This window comes from Palaemon carinicauda, chromosome 27 (genome assembly GCF_036898095.1).
Source record: "Palaemon carinicauda isolate YSFRI2023 chromosome 27, ASM3689809v2, whole genome shotgun sequence".
Taxonomy (NCBI): Eukaryota; Metazoa; Arthropoda; class Malacostraca; order Decapoda; family Palaemonidae; genus Palaemon; species Palaemon carinicauda.
In genome coordinates, this window is record NC_090751.1 from 59,356,213 (window position 1) to 59,378,174 (window position 21,962).

Genomic DNA, 21,962 nt, shown 5'->3' on the forward strand with positions numbered 1-21,962 from the left:
ATTTTCTGTCATGTTGTAAATAGCCTTATGGACAATAAAGTTTGGTTGTTATATTTTTTTTTATTTAAAACATTCCTCAGCATATGGTAACTCAAATAGATTAATTGTAAAACCCTTAATCTCTTCTTATAACATTTACCATTAGTCTTAATATTATTTTATGATGACAGCAACTTCTGTGAAATACTAAGTGGATTATAAGAATGATCTGAAATGGGTAGCAGCAATTTCATCTACAGATTGCATTTGTATTATCTCCTCCACCAAAATAAGATTACTGCATTAGTAAGAACATTCAACAAAGCCCCAAGAACAAACATCAGTGGAATGCTAGACAAATTAGATGTAGGATCTCTATAATCACCATTAGTGTCAGCTGTGATGCTTATCACTAGAAAAAACAAGTAAAGATCTTGATACTGTACTGTATAAAGCCTCTCCAAGTCAAAAGAGGCTCTAAAATGAATTAGAAAACCTGTGGATGTGAATATAAAGTGGGGAATGTCTTGGATGTAACTAACTAGACTAAAAAGAGCAAAAGTACCTAATTATTTCCTCAGGAATTTTGAGTGTTAGGAGAAAATGTCTGGATTTGAATTACTTCTACAAGATAAAATAGTAATCTTTTCAGCTCAAAGCACAAACAATGGAAAGTGGTATGTAATATTTTCAATCAAATTGATGGAATAGGTTCCATTTCATAAAGTTATTGCTCATCTATGAAAAAAAAAAAAAATTGAATACTAACAACTGCATATTTCAAGTTTAGTGGACCCCAGACATTTTTTTTTAAATGTGAGAAAACCATGTGAGACTATTCCTTCACCCCCCTTTATTTTTTTTACATCAATCAAAGAATAGCTGAAAGTGGTTACCTCCTTTCATTAGCAGCTTCTCATTTGATAAATAAGTGGGCTCAGTTTATGGTATTATAAAAGATTCAAAGATAAAAGATATAAACTTGGCTGTCAAAGATAGGTCAAATTACTGTATGATCAACACTGCAATAATGAAAATATAATACTGTACTAGACTTCATCAATGGGATTCCAGTTCTTCACGTTTTTCAAGCTTATATATTTTCCAGTATGAAAGTATAAGATGTAAGAAAAATTTTAAAAGTTAAATCAAGATGAGAGACCTAATATACAGAAGGCAAACTAAAATTCTTAGCATTGATTATAAACACCTAAGTCAGGAAGTACATATTACATATATAAAAGTAAAAATGCCTACACTTGAAAAGAAATAAAAAAAATTAACAACTGTAACAGTAGCTATTGAAGTTATTTTAATTGTGAAAGTCAAATATTGTACATTTATAGGGACATGCTGCAAACAGCTTTACAAACTAAATTTCCTTTCGTAAAGGAGGACTTACATATTCAGTGAGCTTTTTGAAGTATTCTCTAAGCAAATTTTTAAAGATTGAAATTTGTATTCAGTAAATCTTGGATGCTTAAAATAACATGCAACCGACTCTTCTACAAGAAAATTGGCTGTTTGTTCTGGGGAGTTTTGAAATTTTAATTGAAGCAAACTATTCAATAGAAATTTTTCCCCCATGGGTGATGATATACTGTAAATATTTCACTATGGAAGAATATCTCGAGATGAGAGATACTGTAATATTTCTGGAAGAATATCTTAAATATTCCCTGCTGTTAAGATTCAGAGAAACATCTTTAGCAACGTTTGTAATTTTCAGTAAATGAAGTGTCACACAAGCTTTTCAAAAGATGCAATACTCCTTTTATAAATCAGGCAAAACTAATCATAAACATTAAGAACTACAAAATTCCTGTTCTTGTAGATGATGATGAAGTAAGCAAGTCTACAACAGTTACGATTAGATCAAACAATCAAACAAAAATTCCCATTTTTACATCACCATTGTAGTTCATTAAAGGAAGTAGAAGACATGATGTGGGGGATGATAAAATAAGTAATAACAAATTAAAACACTACAGCAAAGTAGGGTTATCAAAGTTCATAATGCAAAAATGGAAAATGTAGAAATAATATCCCATTTGAGAAATAGCCATGATCATTTAATTCGTGGTAATATAAACATAAATGTAAAGTGTTATACCCAACTTTCAATCAAGTACTTTATATGACAAATTTTCCCCAAGAGAACTTCTTTTAAATTTTAGTTTTTTCAGTATACAATGATGGAATGATGAGTTTTATCTGGTTAGATTATTAAAACTTGTCATAATTTGCTTTGTGATTTTCAGCTTGATTATTGTAATTAAGCTGGGCAAATTGTCTCAAAGTTAAAATTGGGTTCTTTCTTGAGGTTTGCTTATTTATACTGATGATCGTATGAAGGCGGATCATTACTCTACTTTCAGTTAGTTTTCCTAGGCATGGAGCAAGCTTCAACTTATGATGAGAGTTTGATACAATATCTGGATTAAGTTGGTATTTCACATGATTTTATAGCTAATCAAGCATTTCCTATTGGTAATTTTTTCAGTTAGGGTAAAGGAAAAGTTTGAGATGTTCAAATTCTATGACAATGATCAAAGGAGCTATAAACTATGAAATTATTCTCAAGCTTTACATGAAACTCCCATTTCAAATGAGTTAAGAGGCTCCTTTGTTATCAATATAAAACTGGAAGGTTGACCATATAACAGATCTGATCTTACATAATAAGCAGTTATCTCTGGTGTAAGCCATTCTAGATTAACATTGAAGATGAGACCAGAGACTGGGACAAGCGCATTTTTTTTCTGTAGTGAAGTCAAATGTCTTGTTTTCTGGCTGTGACTAGCAACCGATGCGCATTGTGCTATCTGCTTTGATGTTCTTAACAATATGGTAATCACCTTCACATTTCCCCTGACATTTAATAGAAAGACCAGCTCTAATTTTTACAATGAACATATGTAATGTTATACTGTATTAGTAACAGTGACTTCCACTTTCCTTTTTCCCAATAATGACTACTTCCATGACTTCAAGTCCTTCTTAGGTGAAATTGGGGCTTTTGACTTGCAGGGAAGACTTAAACAGTTGAAATATGGTGTATTTTTGTCTTTTATGTCAACAAACTTTACCATGGTTCATTTCCTAATCTTTTTCCATAGGAAAAGATTCAATCATATTCTCGAGAAATACTCAAAACTTTCTTCACAAGGTATGATTGATATCAGAATAACAGTCCGCTTTAGCTACATGGGGCAGTCAACTCTGTGCATTGGTGCCCTTTGTTATAATGTAATCGGTCATTCTTTTCTTATTGTACAAGAGTAAAACTATTGGTATGAGCAGTGTCAATTATAGAAATTCCTTCTTATTTTTGGGTTTACTTGTTTCTTATCTTTATAGATATTATGGAATGTCCCCTTTTTTATGAGTTTGCATGAAATGCAGACATCACAGTGAGTGTGCAGTGCAAATTGTAGAAATTACCTCTTATTTTGGGGTTTGCTTGTCTTATCATTACAGGTCATAAGGAATGTCTCTTGTTGTTTTTTTGTTTTTTTATTTAAGAGCAACTTTACACTGAATGCATCATTAAAATGCTATACTGCACAATGTAAATATAATCTAAACCCACACACACACACTGTACCAAGAGTAAGGACAAAGAATGCTCCCTTTTAGACAGATATGAAGAGTTCACCTTTGGCAAGACAAGAGATTAATATGAAGTTTTATTTAGCTTATGTGGTGGAATCCAGGAATAAAGATGCAATGAGTTGGAAGAGAGAGCATAGTACTACTCCTTGTAGAACAGATGGGACTAGTGAGAGTCCTGGGGCATCCATGAGCACATTAATGGGGTTACATCAAGCTAGTACTTTTAGGAAAGCTAGGCTGTCCTTCATTGATGATTCCTGTAGAAAGATTTGGCCAGAAGATACCATTGCTTTCATTGACAATAAGCAAGATAGCTTTATGGAGAAGTTAGTCATATTTTCCTTTACCTTATACATCTTGCCCGAATTATTTTCATACCATGTTCTGAAGAATCTTGTTTTTAGTTTCTTAGATGATAATGAATGAATGAATGAATGATTTAAAGTTTTCAGGCATCTAGATGATAATGAATGTTCTCATCCTAATGAAGATGAGGTTCGTTGTGAGAACCTTTTGGGGGATTCTGCTGTCTTGCAAGTCAACTGAAAAAGAAGTTGACGACGCTCTGCGTGAACATTTTTTTGGCTAAGACGGCGATCCTGCCAGCCAATCATGCTTTTGAAGCAAGAGCTGAAACTCCCTGACTTTTGTTAACCAAAGAATTCAGGTACATAGTTATGGTCTTGGGCCAAGCCAAGCTTTGGGAATCATTCAAGTTACAATGTTATTTTGGCAGTAGTATACCATACCCTGGAAAACTGAGCAGTGCAATTTTAGGATGACTCGAAAATTAGAATGCTGATACAGAATGTCTCATGTGCCTTATTTCATATTCAAGCCAAGTTGCCTCAGGCCTATGGTAATTGCGTGATCTAAAAAAAGGCACATCTTTTTGTTAAGTGGATCAGTATCAGGGGTGCCAACACAATTGCTCATATTGACTCCCCTATAGGTCCTTTATTTTATAAAAAGACAAGCTAGCTAAGGTTACGTAACAAGTTACCTCCCAAAGCCAGTCCTAAAAGATCTGTGTGCTTCTAATATAGGTACTGTTTAGTTTTAGGGGTCCCCTCCTGACCCTTTCAGTAGTGAGAAGGACTGCGACCTTCCTATCAGTGATGATCTGAAGTGGCTAGAAAGTCATGGCCAGGTAAATCTAGTGCTTGACTGTGTCAGCCTCTAATGACCAGTAAGGGGCAGCTTACTTAATTCCTGGACAACAGTTTACAGGTTTCAGCCAGATTTATGGGTCATATACTGTAGGTATCATAAGAAGGGTTAAAAAGGCTGTTGGAAAGGAAGAGTGGTGCCATTAAAAAAAAAAAAATTCCATTTATCTTTCCAAAACATTTTAAATTACTGTATTTTTTTATAGAACATTTTAAATTACTGTATAAGAATAAAGAGAATCATGTAAAAGATAAAATTTAATTATGAATTATTAGCAAACTAGAATACAAAGGAATACAAATACAGTATGATCTGCATCACCAAAATGATTATTGTAATCCTTTCTTTCTTCTAACACTTTCCAACTCTATCATACTAACTCTTACCAAACAATTAGATATACAGTACTTTGTCATTTGTTTGTCCAAACAATTGGAGCATTCGAATACTACCACTTCCCATTGCCTATACTGTTTGCACTACTGAGATCTGGGTATGACTCGATTGGATAAAAGGGGTTTATGTATTCTAATAACATCCTATTATTGTAGCTTTTAGCACAAACACTCATTTATGAAAGAAGTAACAATACCTTAATAATCCTAAAGTAAGTTCTAACATAAAAACAAAGCATGATAAAAGTCATTGCCACACATGGGTAGAGTGTAAAGGGAAGAACTGGTTGTACGGACAACACACATGTACTGATTTAGAGTTGAGTGGTTCTTGGTGATCACAGAGCTGGGTTTTCACCCATTAGTATGGGTGAACCATGCTTGTTGGTCCAAAAAGGGAAGAGATATAGGGATAAAAGGAAAAAAATTTTGATTTTATATTAAGGTCAAGAAACTTCTGCTTCATAAATATTAGATATGTGATCATCAGTTAAGACTCATTGAAGTACAGTAATATAATTATATAATAAAAAAAACTTTATCACTCCCTAATTGTGAAGCCATGTACATATAATTACTTTGGTGAGGTCTTCCTGTTATGAAGGAATATTTATACATTTTTGATGGAGCAATAAACATTCACATTTAATGCTGCTTCTTTACTCTTCTCTCCTATACTTGACTGAAAATGGTATATTAACAACCAAGTACAATATCTAATTCATGGCTTAAGTGAATAGAGGAAGACTGGATTTCATCTAGTGTGTCTTGAGAATTTTAACACTGCTTACTCAGATTGCCAGCTGAGTGAGCATAGCACTATGCCACAAGATCAGATGAGAGAGAGAGAGAGAGAGAGAGAGAGAGAGAGAGAGAGAGAGAGAGAGAGAGAGAGAGAGAGAAGGGGGTCATGTAATGTATAAACCAAGTCTTTATTGGACAAAAGGAAAAGCACTAATCAAAAAATACCAAAAACTTCATTTAGAAAGAATATTACCTGAAAATACCAAACCTTCATTCATATTGGTACTGTATATGGGCAATGTAGGAGAATGAAAATAAAGTTAAAAGGTTGTCAGGATTCTACCGCTTCTAGCTTACTAACAGCATGTTTAACTCGCGTTTGTACGTAATTTAAAAAAAAATACAGACAAGTGTCACACCAAAAACACATCATCCAGTTGTGCAGAAACTGAATAAGCTGGAATCATTTTACAAAGAATTGCTGGTTGTAGGCATAGTTTGCTTTTACAGGCAGACCTCGATTACCCCGATAGTTAGGTTACAGAGACAGCCACAATAAGCGAAAATTTGTGAATAAATGTTACACTGGGTTAGACTAGTTCCTAACCTAAAATATCACTACCCCTTGCCACAAGCGGGTGCCCGAGCTGAGGATTAACACAGTAAATACTGCCTAATAGTTTTAATTTGGTTTCTACAACAGTTTATAATCATATGTACAGAACATTTGCACACATGTACACTATATACTGGGCACAAAAAGGTTACAGTACATTATTGTGCTAAGGCAAAGTTTACCCGAGTCATCATCATCCCCTTACTGTTCTGTATAGTAAAAGTTATTCCTATCTAGTAATACTGTACTGTAACCTAATACTCACTGATACTGTAATGAATATTACTGTAATATATGTACAGCAATATTACTACAGTATATCTTAACTGTACTTACAGTAAATGTTCGGTGCTTTTATTCAGACAACTGTAGCCTATGTCGCTACTTTATAGAAGCATGACCCAACTTATGTGTTGTCTTTTGCGCAGTATGTTCTCTATGCTTTCTTAAACAGAAATACAGCTTATTTTATAAACTAAAAACTTGAAATATCTCTATAATGATTGTTTCTTTTAAATAAATAAATAAAAACTGCATTTCATCCTTTTCAACAGCTAATCTCTCTCTCTCTCTCTCTCTCTCTCTCTCTCTCTCTCTCTCTCTCTCTCTCTCTTGTTTCTTTGTTAAGTCTCTATTGAGGCTTTATAATCAAGCACCACAGAGCTAAAAACTATAAAATATCGTGCATCGGTGGTAGCATGCTTTAATAATAATAGAGTTATTTGATCCGAAAATTCAGGGTGACGACGTACTAGGCAGGGTTGATCCTCTGATTTGAATGTAAACAATGCATAATTCGCTATGTTTTTAACTATACATACAATAATAAAATGTGAATATTACATGCATATTATTATTGGATACAGTTAAGTGAAACACCAGGGAGAGAGGATGATGAAACAACATGACAAAGAGACGAGACAGGGGAGGCCTTGCGGTAGCCAAGTTCCTTCGTGCACATTCCCTCAGCCAAATCTACACTAAATCAAATAAATTACTAAATATATAAAATTAGCGAAATCAATGAATTTGGGAAATGCGAGAAGGAATGAAAAATAGGAATGGGAATACGTGCAAATGAGGGATAAGAAAAGCGTTTAGAATAATTGATAAGATGAAAATGACGAATGAATGCTAGTAAAGAGAATATGAATAAAATGAAAAATAAAGGGAACCAAAAGAGTTGGAACGATGCGTTGTAGATGTGCGTGGGAAAGCAAAGTACAGTAAATGTACGAAAGGGATTTGGGGAAAGGATATGGATATAATAAGTGAAAGCCAATAATAATGTGAAGGAGAAATCATACTCATATGCATGATAGGTTATATCAGTGAGGTAATTTTGTGAAAGTGAATGGTTATATCAGTGGGATAATATCGTGAATGTGAATATAGGTAGACGACGGACTATACAAATTTGATTGGCTGATTTGAATGTAAACAATGCATGAGATTATAATTCACTATGTATTTAATTATAAATTCAATACTAAGATGTGAATATTACATGCATTATTATTGGATACAGTTAAGTGAAACACCAGTTTAATCAAAATCCGGTTTATTTCAAGCATAGCTGTAATTTTTTACCACAATAAATGAATACACACTGTACAGAGCGAGCTAGGATAGTGGCACGCAGCGCTCCTAGTGTAAAGGACCGCGGGCTATTTGAAATCATTGCCAAGCTTGAATTTTATTGCAATTTCTATGAGAATTTTTATTTAATAGGTACTGCATTGTTCTTGGCCATCCCAATGCTGTTGCCAACTATTAGAAATCAAATTCTTAAGGTGTTGGGTAAACAATAACCCAATTTTTGTTATCCTCCTTGGCCACGAAAAACCGAAATTGTGCAGTAAGAAACCGCAATTAATGAGGGCTAACCATTTGCACAGCTATGAAGGAACTATAATTCTTTAAAGAATAATTTTAGTTTCATTAAACTATCTTCCTTTGAGGCATAATCGTTACTTACACTTAAAAATTGAGAAAAAAAAAACATTAGTGTAAAGAATGGAAACATGTACAGTAGTAACCTGCCCTCCGTTGTTAATTAGTCCAGGTGATTTTTGACGCAAGTCACCTTATAGAGGGACATGTGTCTCCTATACACATACTGAACACAAACTAAAGGTACAGCACTTATAACATGTTATCATTTCATAAAACCCAGATATCTACATTAATAAGCTTCCATGTGAAGAATTGAACTGTACAGTACAGCACTTAATCATTATTTTACGATGTAAAAACGGATGTAAGGTCGGGAAGAATGAAGGAACATGGGTTATATTTTTGTATTTGATACTTAATGCTGAATGAGGAGCTGGCTTACATCAAACCGACGTAAAGCAAAGCAGAGTATTACTGAACTTTAAAACAAGGGGAAGTAATGGATGCCAAAGTGAGCTTCATTGTTTTTACTAGGTGTTGCATAAGTATATATTTCTAATATTGTAATAATTTTCTTATTTTGTGATGAAGCATATTGTAGAATTCCAGTGATAAAGTTTGATCTGTAAAGGACTTGCATGTTTGTGAAGCTGCGTATTCAAATGGCAATTGTGACAGGCTCCCAAAAAATTAAAACTACTCTACCTTGATATTTTCAGCTGCTTTATTACCAACATTTTATTGCTTTTAGGATCAGGCGTAGCATTGAAAACTAACTATTGGTTGTTACAGCATGCTGGTAGTGGACTAACTCTGTAGCTGATGAGTATTTCTTGTTGCAGGGCGCGCCGGTGTTGGGGAGTTGGGCAGCTGGGGACGGCGCGCCCTGTCGAATCCTCCTTGGGTAATGAGGGGGATGGTGGGTACCTGGGGCATGTCAAAACATGATGTATGGGATGTATGCAGGGTCTCAAATGATCCAGCATCTGATAATACCTGTAGTAATAGTGGTAGTGATGTTGGGAACATGTTGGATGTTCTTAGTCGAGGTGAGGAAAAGACTGGCTTAGATCATACAACGATAACCACATCTAGTGGAGGTCGCCTTTGTCCTGTGTGTGGAAGGTACATTAGTAATCCCAGCAACTTGCGGAAACACATCCATAGAGCTCATGGGACTCGCAATTATTTTTGTCCGGCTTGTCATAAATCTTACCGCGTTGTTTGTGACTTGCGACGTCATGCTCTTGCAGCTCATAATATTCGAATGGACTCTTCCAACGTTGGAGGGTCTTCTGGCCATTCAGAGATACATGGTTCTCTGCTAAGGAGAGATTGTGGTAGCACTGATGGTCAAGTACAAGTATCAGGAGATGAAGAATATCGTCAAACTAGTCCAGAAACATATACCCATATTTCAACATCAGAACCTCACGTTAGTAATACAACCATAGACAGTCAGTCTCAATTCCGCTTAACATCTCAGAATGGTTATTCATGTTTAACAAATTCTGGGAGTTGCCCTACCACCTTTGTGTAGCGTTTTGTTCTTTAAAAGTTTTTATTTTACTGTAAATTGTATTCAGCTAAACAACAATTAAGTAATGTATAGCCTATATATTTATCACCAATGTTAGATACTCCTGATTGTTTTTAATCTAAAGCAACAAGAGAGCAGTATTGGACTTGCAAGTACTTTGAGCCAAGATTTTTTGTACAGTAATGATTCAATTCTAAAATAAAGTACAGTACCTTCATATTCCTATCAACCTTGTCCCGCAAGAGCAAATACCTTGTTTGGATGTAAGAGGGTTAGGAGGTAGTACTAAACTTGGTACTGTAATTAGTTCTCATTACTGTAGTGTTTAATCTGCAGATTTTGAATGCCTACTAGAATTACAATGACTGGTTAATTAATATTTATCTTACTCCATTTGTATATGGTAGCCAGTTTCTAGTAAATTATGGTCACATCCAACTTTGTTGAAAAGTTTGAAGCTTATTTAGACAAAACAACATCTAGCCCTTGTGCTCTAATAGTGTGAGGTAGACCTTCTAATAGTGCGAGATAGACATTATTTTTCTATATTGTTCCTAACAGCTGATGTAAGTGATTTTTTAAATGGATATATAAAGCAAGATTATTTGACTTCATTTTCTCACAGTAATTTCTAATTTGGGTTTGCTGAATTCTGTGGCATTATAAAGATCTTTTCATCCTTAAAAGTGTGCTATTTTAACAAAAGCCTTTTAAATACATAACTAAAACTAATCCATATAAAAACACCAGATACATTAATAACTAATTTTAGCAAAATTTGTTTCTAAATATTCATGCGCTGAGCTTCTGTCATTTATTTTTCTGTGAAAAACATAAGCTTACAGTTCAGGCAGTGTGATAAGTACAGTATTTAACACAGAACATTGCACAGTTACATGTACAGTATATGAAAATATATGCTCTAATTTGTTTGAAGACGGTGTCTATTGCATACTGTACAAAATTACAGTAGTTGTAATGGTTTTCAAAAGAAATCTTGACTTTAAGGAATTATTTTTGGCCTCTTCATATTATATTGTCATTCTTAAAGATCCAATGTACAGTACAGTAAAGATTTACTCTTGTGTGTATACAGTAAATTAACTGTATAAATGTCTGCAGCATATATTGAACTAAGTAGGAGGTACTTTTTTGTACTTTTAACTAATATATAAAGATACAGCCTTAAGTAAGGATATTTTGTGTATACTACAATAAGTATTGGGTATACTGTACTTGAAAGTGATATACACTATATTTTCACCATCAAACTGTTTCCCCACAACAGGGCACAACAGTCACTGCCAAATTCATACTTTGATTGCTGAATTGTAGATGAACTGCTTGTGCTGTAAACTTAACATTGGCCACTTTATCTTCCTACAAATACAGAGGTGTGGACATATCCTTACGCCTTCCAATTTTCAGCTGTTCAATATTTCATAAGATTGCTAGCAATTGCATGCACTTCTCTATTACGATTGTGTTTTTACTGTACGAGTAAGTGTACCGTATGGGTGTGCACATGTAGGGCATACCGTATGCTCATCACCACCCCTTATATAGATCACTCCTGAATCTCTTGTGTGAATTTGCAATTTTATTAGTGTATCAGCATTGTTCTCCCAGATTGCCTTATATGATGGTATATACCCTTTTCCAGCATTCCTTTATAATTTTATCACTTAATTTTCCTCCAATTCTTGATATCGAAAAGTATAGCATTTGAACTTTTTTTCTATTGCTGCCTCCGTTGGTTGATGTAGTGTTTTTTTTCAGGTCACTACCTCCCAGCAGCAGTTTAGCACTCGATTCGGACATACTATAGTCATAACATCGTTTCTTTTCTAGAGATCCCCTCTCCCTAGTGGCTTAAAAAGTTCCATTGTCTTTATCCGTAATAATCAAGTTTCTCTCCTGGATTGCTCTATTTCTGTGGAGAATTCTAGCTGGAAGACCAGCAGTAAGCGTTTTTGTAATCCTGGGGGATAACTGTGATTGGAGAAGTCATTTCTCCTGTAGGTACAGGAAAAGCTCTTCCAGGTCTTATTATAACAGATACTTAAGTAATTTTTCTTGCAACCCCTGCCCTTCCAGACCTTTTTCTTGCATATCAGAACTTCATTATCGGAGAGTGTTATGTGCTTGTTCCTCTTGTGAGTTTAGCTACTCACAGAGGCAAGCTCACTCCCTACCTTTTGTCAAGCACCAGATGCTGCAGTTAATCACAAATAATAACCCTATTATAGGGCTTCCTCCAGAGCCCAAGCTTTGCCCCCTTGATGTCACTTCAGGCATGCCAGAACTACAGAAGGCAAACTTCTACCAGGGGGAGAGAATCCTGGCAGGGGCAAACAAACATCATTTATGTTCACTTTCTACTGGGGGTTATTTTACTATTGACAACCAGCAGCAAGCTGGAATGGCTAGTGTAAGATCCCGTGTTGAGACAGTGCACAAATATCATGCGGGGAGTGACTGTTGATCCAGGTCTTATTGGCAAGGAATGCACTAATACTGATGTCTGGAACAAAGAACAACTCATAGCCAAGATCAGTCCTAGAATGGGAAACCTGAAGAGACAGACTTCATGTCAAAACTGCAGCCCATGACAGTGGCAGTCAGCTGTAAGCAAATCATCTGGAACAAAGTTCTTGTACAAAAGGGTCAGAAATCTTAATCCTGGAGATCTAAAATTGCCTGACAAGTCTTTAAATGCTCCCATCCTTCTTTTAACCACCATGTCTGACAGTTGATAAAGGGTGGGCTGGATGTGAAGAATGGTAGCATGACCAAGAGACTAAATTAGGCTTTGCACTTGAGCCACATTCTCCAATTGTTTCCATCAGCGAGAGTAGCACTTCCACCACTAAGAATCCACTTCACATCATCCACCTCCTCCTCAGCTGTTACTAGTCCACTGCAGAACAAAGGCCTCAGACATGTCCTTCCACTCACATCTGTTTATGGTCTTTCTCTGCCAGTCCACACTCACAAACTTTCTTAGTTCATCAATCCATTGTCTCCTCTTCCTTCCCCTGCATCTTTTGCAATCTCAAGGGACCTATTCTGTTATTCTTAATGTCCATCTATTATCTGTCATTCTAATTATATGTCCCGGCCACATCCATTTCTTTTTTTTTACATGTTAGAATATTCTACTTTAGCTTGTTCTTGAACTCATGTTTCTCTTTTTCTGTTTCTTAGTGTTATTCCCATTATTCTTTCCATAGTTCTTGGAGATGTAACTAGCTTATGTTCTAAGGCTTTAGTAAGGCTCCAAGTTTCTGATGCACAAGTTAATACTGGTAGGACTATCTGATATCTGATTAAATACTTTTCTTTTTAGAGAAAGTGGCCTTTTACCATAAGCTCATTTTGTTTTCCAAAAGCTCTCCATCCCATGCTTATCCTTTCAATTTCGGTCTCGTGTCCTGGGGAAAACGCTTATTGTCTGTGCTATGTACATACTGTATATTCATTAGCAATCTCCAATCTCTAAAGGTTCGTCCATAACTCGTATTTGTTGTCTGCATTTTCATTAAACATTTTAGTTTAACTCATATTTATTTTCAGTTCTACAATTCTGCTTTCTCTATTCAAATCTTCTATCATCATTTGCAGTTCCTCTCATGATTCACTACACACAACTATGTTATCTGTAAATCTCAAGTTGTTAAGGTATTCCCCATTAATATTAATTCCAACATTTTCCCAATTTAAATGTTTAAAAACTTCTTGGCATGCTTTGAATAATTTAGGAGAGATGGGGTCTCCCTGTCTAGTTCCTTTCTCAATTGGAATTTTCTCATTATCTTTTATGTAGTCTAAAAATTGCTAAACTTCCTGTATAGATATTTTCATATACTGTAATGTATATCAATATCTCTCAGCAAATAAGTGACTGAAGCTGTAATACAGAAACAAGAGCATCTCTGACAATCAATTAACTGTCTCAAAGAATGGTAGAACTCGTGCATAAAACATCTTAGGAAGTGATAACCTTGCAAGGAAAAATACTGGATAATGGGCATAAGTCTGTCATAACCTGATCTAGTACAATAACCTTGGAGGCCCCATGAACAACCTTATGGGTATCCTTCAGAGTTTTTTCAAGAGAAGTTTAAGTCTTACATCACTCTTCATCAGTTTGCAGAACTTCCATCTGGGGGAAGATGAATACTTGATATGAAATATGTTACAGACTCTGGTAATGTTCTGAAAAAGTACCATTTTTCATAGCCTGAACATTTTCCCCTGGTTGTTTGTCTGAATACTTCACCATAAAGACCTCATTCTGGGAGTGTCTAAAGCATGCCAACGGGAGCCGGTTTTTTTTTTTTTTTTTTTTTTTTTTTTGTGGACTACCAAAACACAGGGACTTAGAGTTGGACACATCCATGGAAGAAAGCCCCTGAAGAGAAACAAGTACATGCTAAGCACCTACCATATACTAATTTGAAGAGTGTTAGAGGATGGATCTAGGATGGGGTGCATGAGAGGGTGTCCCTGGAAAGGAGCAACCGACTCAGTCCCATACTGGGGAATATCCATGAGATTGCAAGTGATGCTGTGTACTCTCATATGTGTCCAAAGCACTGTATTCTGGAGAAGACGAATGATAGTTTAAACAAAATTCATAATACCTTAAGGGGTCATATAACTTCTACAGAACCAACAATCCAAAAGCACCAACAACAAATGTAGCCGTTTTTAGTCCATTGCAGGGCAAAGGCCTCAGACATGTCAGTTCATATCTGGAGTTTGGTCAGTTTTCATTATCACGCTGGACTGGTAGTGGAAGACTTTCGTCTGACTGCTCTCAGCAAAATAATCTAGTATGGGTGACTGACTAGTACACCTTTGCTGATCATGGCGATTCGCAAACCTTTTCACCATGTTAAGGTATCCATACTCAGTAAGGGAATCCAAAAGCATCTGACATTAAATTACCCATGTCAGATTTTTCTGGTTTCCATTCAGGATAAACCTCTCTGGATGTATATGTCCATCTCATCTACTGATTCAGTCTACCTACTGCAATATTCATGTCTCAATTGGCTCCTTCGGAGTTAAAGCTGTCCCCAAAATTTTGATCCACAATACACAAGACTGTAACCAAACCCGAGGGCACGGTTATAGGAGACATTGGTGTGTGAGGGGGAGTGTGAAAGAAAGCATGAAGTCTTTAATAACCTAGGCAGTAAATAGGATGGCCATATGGGGGTAATCAGTTTCTCTGACTTGTCATTCAAGTATTCATGAAGAGGCAAAACAGTAGTAGAGATTTCGGAATAACTTGCCCTGTGATACATTACTTCACAGTAAGTGGCATGGAAATGGATGACGTGCCATTAGAAGATCGTGCCTGACTAACGGCACAGCCAGGATCGCAAAGACTACAACAGCATTTGTAGAATTGATGTTGGGCAAACTTAAATCACTGATCCTAGTCCACTTTTCATTCAGTATACATAGAGAATGAGAACATTTGTTTCCCAAACACATGGGCACTGAAGATGTAGATTTTTCTCATGTGAAGACTTACAAGAATATTATAACTTACCTGTACACTAGTACAAGTATCCTAAAGGGATATTAAAAGGTGATACACTAATCCCAATACAGTACTAGGCTACTGTCGTGGTAAGCGGGAATATGGAATTAAAATAAGTAAAATTATTTTTACAGTACAGTATATTAAGAAATAAGATACTGTTCACACATTCAATTCCGAGACTTATTCAAATAAAAACATGCAATTAATTCTCACACTAAATTTATGAAATATAAGCCAAATATGAAAAGTAAAATCAGTCACAAAATATGATAAAAGCAAATTGGTCATAATCATATTGCAATCCCACAAATAAGTGAATTAAATTGTAAGTATGCATTAAAAGTTCAGTACACTCATTACAGCAGCAATAAAGGTAGCATCACTGATACTGAATGAACACTATAAAAGGCAAAATTCAAAATGTAAAATATACTAAAAAAAAAGGGAACATGGGAAAAGGGACAGGTAACGAAATGTGAAAAATTGCAAACCTTCAACACTCATGAACCAATAACAAAGAAAGCGTACACTTTGAAAAACTTTTCAACTTTCTATAGTCAAAAAACAAAACAATACCTGACTGGAATAAAAGTTCAGATACTATACAGTGTGAATCTGAAAAATATTTCATATTGACCAGAATTACTATTTTCATGTTGCCAAGGGATAAACATCTAGAACTAATAATCGGAACCTACCTCAATTAGTTAACTGGCCATCCTTAACTAACTGATAACTATAATAATTATTGAAATTGAAACATCATTTTAATAATAAATAACTTTTAATACCACACAAGAAGTTTGAAGAATTCCTCAAGACACTTATTATAATAATCTGTAATTTCTTGCTGACGGGGACAAGGTCAGGCAATCGATTGTAATTAAGGACTAGATTGGTAAGGATCTGTCTTGGGTAAGAAAACATTTTCACATGTGATGGAAACTGGATTACAGTAAAAGATTTACTTAGAATTTGGGATAGCAATTTAGATTTTTTATCCAAAATGTAGGAAGTAATGTGTATTTGATTATATACTTGTTTATGCAATTGGGGTACTAATCCCTATGTTTACACCTTATGAGAAAAACTTGTGGTGAGCTAGTGCCCGAGCTTGCGAGCGAACAACTCGCACAGCCGTTCCAATATGAAGTAATCTATCAGATTTAGCAAATCTTCAGCCAATTCATTAAAAAAGAAAACATTTTGTCTAAGGGAATCATACTACACAATATTAAGTATTTTACGGATGCTTATTTAATTGAGCGGAGAGAGAAAAAAATCCCACCATCTTGGCCATAAGGGATAAGTGGATGTTTAGATGCACTTACTTTAGGGAGAGGAGCAATATAAGGATCCAGACTACCATCTATGTTTTCTGCCTCGTTAATCAGGGTGTCTAAAAAAGCGGCTAGAAATGCAGTGTTGAGGGTTTTGCAGCAGAATGATCTAATCAAGATTAAGCATCAAGGTTCTAGGAGAGGATTTGAAATCTGAGAAGGGTAGGCCTATCATCAGAACCCTTACTGAATGGTGTACTATAACCACTAGTTACCACTAGAGTAGTGCTAGGGTTTGAAACAGGGCAAGTCAAGCTTGAAATATTACCCTGAATCGGCAACTTGATGTATTGGCCTTCTTAGCTTCCAAAAAAGAAGTTAATGATTAAATTCTTAATAAGCGCACAACTAATTAAATTAAACTTATTAGGCTGTAGCAAGGACACAGGTTGGAGTGACATTTCATTATCATTCAATTTATAAACAACTAGGACAAAATTAAAAAATCTATTGTATGATCAATTAGTCTAATCCTCTTGAATTTTGCCTTAAAGTAAAAGCAAGTTTTCTTCTATGATTGATCCTTTCACTTACTCCCAATTTTCACTGAATCTTCTAATTTTACTTGCCTACATGGTACAATAGGCAACGCCCTATACAGTATAAGAGTAACTTAATTTTGCGAGTGGTGGTACACAGTATAAGGAGCAAGTCTACCAACACAATTATTTAGACCAGATTCTCATTAAAAAGAGCAATAGGTTTAACTATTTTACATAACTGTGACCTTGGTCTTCTGCCTCCCCCATTTAATTGTATAAAAAAGCAAGCATGGATGTGAATGCAAATGTTAGCAGTAGAAGGATCTACAGTAAAGCGTAGATTGCCTCCTGGCTGGTACAGTGGTAACGTGTTCGCCTAGCATTTGCATGGCAGCAGATCGATCCCCGCCCAGGACCGTGAGTTTAAGCTGTTCACTGGGGAGGCCACTGCTGTGGTTGGGCACCATAGTTGGGGGTTGGACTTGCCTGGCTGACATTCTAGTGAGCATCTATTCTGATGAAACGAACTGAAACCAGACACCTTTAAACAAAAAAATTGAGGCTCTGAGAGAGAATTTTGAATCTCTAAGGTGTAATGAATATTCATAACCTTTACTGAATCAAACCCTACTACACCTGACTTTTAAGTCGGGTTAGGGTTAGCAACCGGGTAGGTAAGACCAGAATTACTGGCTTCAAGCAAAAACTCAGTGCCTCAACATTGATTAAAAGTTCATCTTGAATACCCTTGTAAGTATACTAGGCCATGAAAATCTGACTAATTCTAAAGGTTCAAAGGCCGCTCATGAATGGCAGAGGCAAGGGACAGTGGCATTGCCCTATCAAGCAGGACAATGCCTTAGAGACTGACCATATATACTTATGTATGATCAGCACCCAAGCCCCCTCTCCACCCAAGCTAGGACCAAGGAGGGCCAGGCAATGGCTGCTGATGACTCAGCAGGTAGACCTATAAGGCTCCCCCAAACCCCCATCCTTAGCTCACAAGGGTGGTGAGGTTGCAGCAACCAAAGGATCTAGCGGGACTTGAACCCCCAGTCTGGCATGTTACCGCATGACTAATCCTTATAAGTAATTTGAGATTTAGGACATTCTTTGAACAAAATGCCGCCAATCTAATTACAAAATAATTGGAAATTCAATGAAAAGTGAATTCCATCTTGCATACATGCTTCTTTCTCCTGTAAAAATACCCAAAAGATGAAATGTTTGAATAGAATTCTTTGTGGTAACTACACCAGAATGATGAAACTTATTGTTATTTCTCAGAATAATTGGTAATCACTCTCTTGAATTATTCAAATCTAAACAAATCCAAATTAAATTATAACTAAATTTCCTTTTAAATGCACTGCAAAGGAGATAATTTCAAATGAATTCCTGCTGTCAAAGAATTTTTACTGTTCATGAACAAGGTTCTACTATTGATTGTTCTATAGAATATTTTAAAAGGGAAATGGTCTCCACACTAAACGGTAACTGAATGGAAAATCTTTCTTGCATTTGAGACAAAATCTAGTAATTTATATATAGTCACATAAATTGCAAAAATAAGTTGTCTTAGTAAACATTTAGATACGACTTGGAAAAACAGTAAAAACTTACCTCAATTCATTTATTTGGAGATGCTTTATGTTTCCATATACTCTATGTCTCTCTAGGCAAGGAACTTATTTGGAAGACATGTTAGTGCATCTAGCAGCTGAGAAATTTATTAGTAAGATTCCAATTGAGCCAGGCTTACGGCTAATCAAAACACAGACCTTTAACTTCCTGAAATTATATTAAAATAATCCTTATTAAATATTCACACCATGATAATGTAAGAAGAAAATACTGTAGAACTGCTTTGCAAAACAAGAAGTTTGCCTAGTGTTTTCAGTCTTCCATCGGTTACCTGGAACTAAACGGAAAAAAGATGAAGGTGCTAATCAAAGCAGCAACTAACATAACTTGAAAGAAGAGTGAAATCCGAGTGAAAAAAAATATTCCTTCGTACACATTAACAAAAAACAAAGCCGGGAAAAGTTTCAATCACGTGATTTAATAGTTTTATAATAAACTACTGAAATTCAATTTTTAATGTGGGCAAAATAAGAATGTATTATTAGACACCAGCAATGAGATCAACTGAAAAGCAGGAGGTAATATGTCATGTCATTGACTAGTTAAATGCCACTAACTGCCATATAAGCTTGGTGGATCCCAAAGGTGGAGCCACTTTACAGGAGAGAACAAGAAATGTCTAATTTGGGAGTAGACGTCGACATAGCTTTGGGAAGAAGCAATATGAACACCAGGGGAGTTTCTTAAAAATCAAGTAAATTCCCTGGAAAAGTGTTATGACATTGAACAGCTTGGGAAATAATAATAATAATAATAAAAAAAAGATAAAAACAAGAACATGCAAACACAGTTCTCATATATAGCAAAAGGAAGCCTCAAAACACTGAAAACTTATGACATGCTGCAACTAAAAATGCTACAAGAGTAGGTTACATGTAAAATTAAATGGTTAAGGAATGCAGAGATACTTATATTGAGTGACAAATTACTACCGATTTCTAAGCTGAATTCTAGAGGATGACAAGTAATGTTGACTATTCTAAGTTATACAGAAGTATGATTCCAGTGAGGTCTTTCTACTTTTTATCTAGACAGATTACTGCAACTGCATTTTTTAAAGTAATACCTTTAGATAGGAAATTAATTTGTTCCGGAGTACCTTTCGTATCAAGGTTTTTTTCGTAAAATGGGGGCAGTTTAACATGTAAATCGCCTAATTCGTTCCAAGCCCTACAAAAACACCACATTAGATTTTATAATAAAGCTATAACCACAGTGAAATACAATACTGTACAGTAGAAAACTGTACATATACGAAATATATAGTACCATATGTCCTGTACTTCATTAGTGCTATCCTTACTGTAGAGAGGTACGTTTTCGTATCATTCATAACCAAACAGTTTTCTTAAAATCGTGCATATTTCTAACCAAAGCTAATTTATTATTCAGTAATAAAATTAAGATTCATTGGTGATGCGTCAATAAATAACCTACCTTTTTTTCTTATACTCATATTATTAAGCTATTTTATTGTTATGCAAGCAAGATTCATTGATGTTAAATATATACGTGTACTTACTTTGTAGAATGAATAAACTATAACTGTTCAGTATATAGTTTTTCAACTTTTTTACTTATTGAAATGAAAGAAAAAAATATCGCTAATGGTTTGATATGTATAGTAGCACTGTGCATACGTACATACTGTACACACAATACAGTCCGGTTCATTGTTTTTTAATTTAAAAATGTACCTATTGATATCAAATTAATTGTAAATAGATAATCATGACATTAAAAGGAAAAATATGTTACGATCTGTTATTTATTTCCGAAATGATAGAAAAATATATTGCTAATGTGTTTGATATGTTTAGTAGCATTGTACATTCGTACATACAATATAGTTCTGTTCATTGTGTTTTTTAATTTAAAAATGTACGTATCGTTATAAAATTGATTGTGAATAAATAATCGTGACATTAAAGGGAAAATATATGTTACGATCTATTATTTACCAACATGAAAGAAAAATATATCGCTAATATTTTGATATGCGTAGTAGCATTGTGCATACTATATGTACATATTATAAATACGCACAATACAGTACTGTTCAATGTGTTTTTTAACTTGAAAATGTACAATGATTTAAAATAGAAAAGCAGGATCTTAATGCGGTAACTAGCATCAAGATAGGGAGATAACCAATGGTAGACCAGGACGATGGTGGCAAGTTTACAGTTTTGTGGTCACACGAATTTTAAAATCAATTTTAGGCGGCCGGGCTAATCTTGTATCGTATCATGAGAGCTTTTTCGTAATATGAGGCGAAAAAATCTTTGTATCTTTTCGTACCATGAATTTTTCATATACAGAAACTCGTATCGAGAGGTATTACTATACAGAAGTTAGGTATTTCGTGACAATGAGCCTTGTATGACAAATTGTCAGGTTTTATACCATAGTTCTACTGATATGTAGACTTTCATTGTAGATGTAAAGTTTAAATGTTTTATACCTTCACTTGGAAATATTTACTGCATAGAATATTTTGTAGAAAAAAAGTTTGTTATACAATTTTATAAATGACATTTAGTTTAGCAAACAAGTGGAGGAACTGCATGTGGCTGTAAAGCTTCTGCTAAAGAACAGGAAGTTACCTTGTATTATCTTTACCTTAAGGTCACCCTGGAGAAGGGGGGTTGCAAGCATAGGCTACCATTGTTAGGATGTAGTTACACGCATTCTGGAAATCTGTGTAGTCAAAAGCTTCTAGGCTTGCCTCTGTAGGAAAAGACCAAATTGTAAATGTGCTTGATGGGTAGTTGAGGGGTCATAGTCAAAGCTAAACAGCCCCATTTGTAATGCCACTTAAAAGTTATTCCATCTTATACGTAATTTGATAAAAAATGGTAACTGTCAGTCTTCATAATTATCCCTAGGCATGTGTACTGAAGGCTTCATTCACAACCATTCAAACTTGCTCAGGTCACAAGGCTGCATGCACATCAACAGTACCATTCAAATGATTT

The 21,962-nt window shown here is 35.1% G+C and overlaps 1 protein-coding gene across 4 annotated transcripts in view; it reads left to right on the forward strand.

The window, feature by feature from the left end:
- Nucleotides 1-21,962, forward strand: part of LOC137620736 (broad-complex core protein isoforms 1/2/3/4/5-like) — a 204,196-nt gene that overhangs the window by 133,675 nt on the left and 48,559 nt on the right. The window contains exon 8 of one of the 4 annotated variants that reach the window (XM_068351111.1): nucleotides 9,258-10,172. The exons of the other annotated variants lie outside the window; for them this stretch is intronic. Within the exon in view, the coding sequence (XP_068207212.1) occupies nucleotides 9,258-9,955 (698 nt within the window). The 3' untranslated portion in view covers nucleotides 9,956-10,172. Of the gene's footprint in view, nucleotides 1-9,257; nucleotides 10,173-21,962 lie in introns of those variants that run through there. 4 annotated transcript variants of the gene reach the window in all.